This window comes from Austrofundulus limnaeus, unplaced genomic scaffold, assembly GCF_001266775.1.
Source record: "Austrofundulus limnaeus strain Quisiro unplaced genomic scaffold, Austrofundulus_limnaeus-1.0 Scaffold621, whole genome shotgun sequence".
Classification (NCBI taxonomy): domain Eukaryota; kingdom Metazoa; phylum Chordata; class Actinopteri; order Cyprinodontiformes; family Rivulidae; genus Austrofundulus; species Austrofundulus limnaeus.
The window spans coordinates 104,522-106,449 of NW_013953023.1; the positions used below are offsets into that span (position 1 = coordinate 104,522).

General features: G+C 35.4%; 1 protein-coding gene across 1 annotated transcript in view; it reads right to left on the minus strand.

The window, feature by feature from the left end:
- Window positions 1-1,928, minus strand: part of capn9 (calpain 9) — a gene marked incomplete in the record, with an annotated part of 33,741 nt that overhangs the window by 13,020 nt on the left and 18,793 nt on the right. Inside the window, 1 exon segment of the mRNA XM_014027185.1 lies at window positions 647-801. Coding sequence (XP_013882639.1) covers window positions 647-801 — 155 coding nt within the window.

Here is a 1,928-nt window from a genome sequence, read left to right on the forward strand (position 1 = left end):
TTAAATATTTAGCTTGTTAACTAAATATTTAATTTGTAAGTTAAATATTTAGTTTATAAACTATGACATTTATAAATGTATGAATCATACTGTATGGTGAAAAACTGACTTTGAAAACTAAATCTGTTCTTTTTTTCTTATAAAAGGCCAAATAAAACTAAAATATTGGTGGTAATTTTTGACTGTATAACGTTAAAAACGGCACCCCATAGTCAGCTGCCTCACTCACCTGTCCATGTTCACCCAGGTGCTTCCACTCCCCAGTCACTCTCAGTATATGTAACCAGTCTACTTCTATTGCTGCCAGTGGATCTTTGCTCTKTTCATGCACCAAGTCTTGTTCTTATTGTTAAATTTTTGTTTGCTGCCATGTCAGCATTTTTCTTTTGTTATTTRTTAAATCAGTTTATGTTTTCACATTCAGGTGCTCATGTCTGCCTGCATTTTGGGTTTCACCACACMACCCACCTTGACAAATTCAAAGTCTACCTAATGTTTGCCTTATTTTTTTAACTGCATTATTGTCAAAAACTACTTAGTTAACAATTCTTTATTTTGCAATTGCATCACTTTTCCAAAACATGTTGCTAAAACTCACAAAAAAACCCAACATCAAGCCAAACAAGTCAGATGTGTAATTTTGTACCTCATAAACAGCAAAGCCAATAGTCTCCAGGTCCAGGCCTTCTTTCCTCAGTTTCCGTCTGTTTTTCTGCATTACAGCAATCACCACACTGCACATATTATCACCATCAGCATCATCCAGCTTCAGCTGGTACTGTGGGTTGGTCCAAAATGTGTCTGCACGTGGTGAGAAAAACAAGAGAAACTGTATTTCTGCAAAAACGATGAGTGAATTCAGATTTAAGTTTTACTRTAATTGCTATTAAAGCAGAACAGAAGATAAAAGAAGCAAAACTGCAGCTAAAAATGATCAAGAAAGAGAGTAAATGTAAAATTGGCAAACTAAATGCTAATTAGTAAAATAAAAATTAATGCCAAAATTAGCAAATTAGTCCACAGAATAAAATCAGCTAAACTGTAAATACAAGCTAAAAAGAGCAGGAGGGTAATAAGAAAGCAGAACAGTGGCTGAAAAATAAAAGTAGYGATATGGTAGCTAAAGCTAAAAGACAAATAGCTCTATTCCTCATTAAGMTGAACATTTTAATATATGAATAGTTAAAACAGCACAAAGTGTTCAGAAGTGTACTGTAAACAACATGGTGGAAATTAAGCAGGGGATTCTGATGTTATCAGTCCATGAAATGGACGTTATTAGGCGTTATCAGTCCCATACAATGGCTTCCGAGGGTCCCTACTGTGCCTTCTAGGCTTCAGACCGTCCCGGCAGTGCCCCCTAATGGGTTAATATATCAATGACAATGAATGTGTAAATAACCAAAAGATATTGTAATATATATTTTTTGTCTGTGTCAGTGTCAAACCCTAGTCTACCACTCTTTGATCCAACACTATGCCCATTGCCCTACTGGAAGGCCACAAAATATACTCGTCGGAGGTTAGTGCTAACCATGTCATTTGCTCTAAGGTTAACCTTAGTGGCTTTTTGCCTCATAATAACCAGATTTTTTTAAGCCTCATATTAACCAGATAGTGGTTTTATTGCCTAATATTAACCAGACAATCGGCAGCCATTCTATGGGATGGGGTAGTGGACTGATAACGGCCTATTAACGTCCATTTCATGGATGATAACATCCAAAGCGGATGAAATTAAGAGGAAAACAACAGTGTGAACACTGGCATATTCACACATTACATTTAATGTTGAACTGTTTAAAAGACAAAAACATAAAAAAGGAGAAAAATCCTTTCTATAAACCAATGCTAAAATACAGCGGGTAAAATAAGTATTGAACACGTCACCATTTTTCTCAGTAAATATATTACTAGAGGTGCTAATG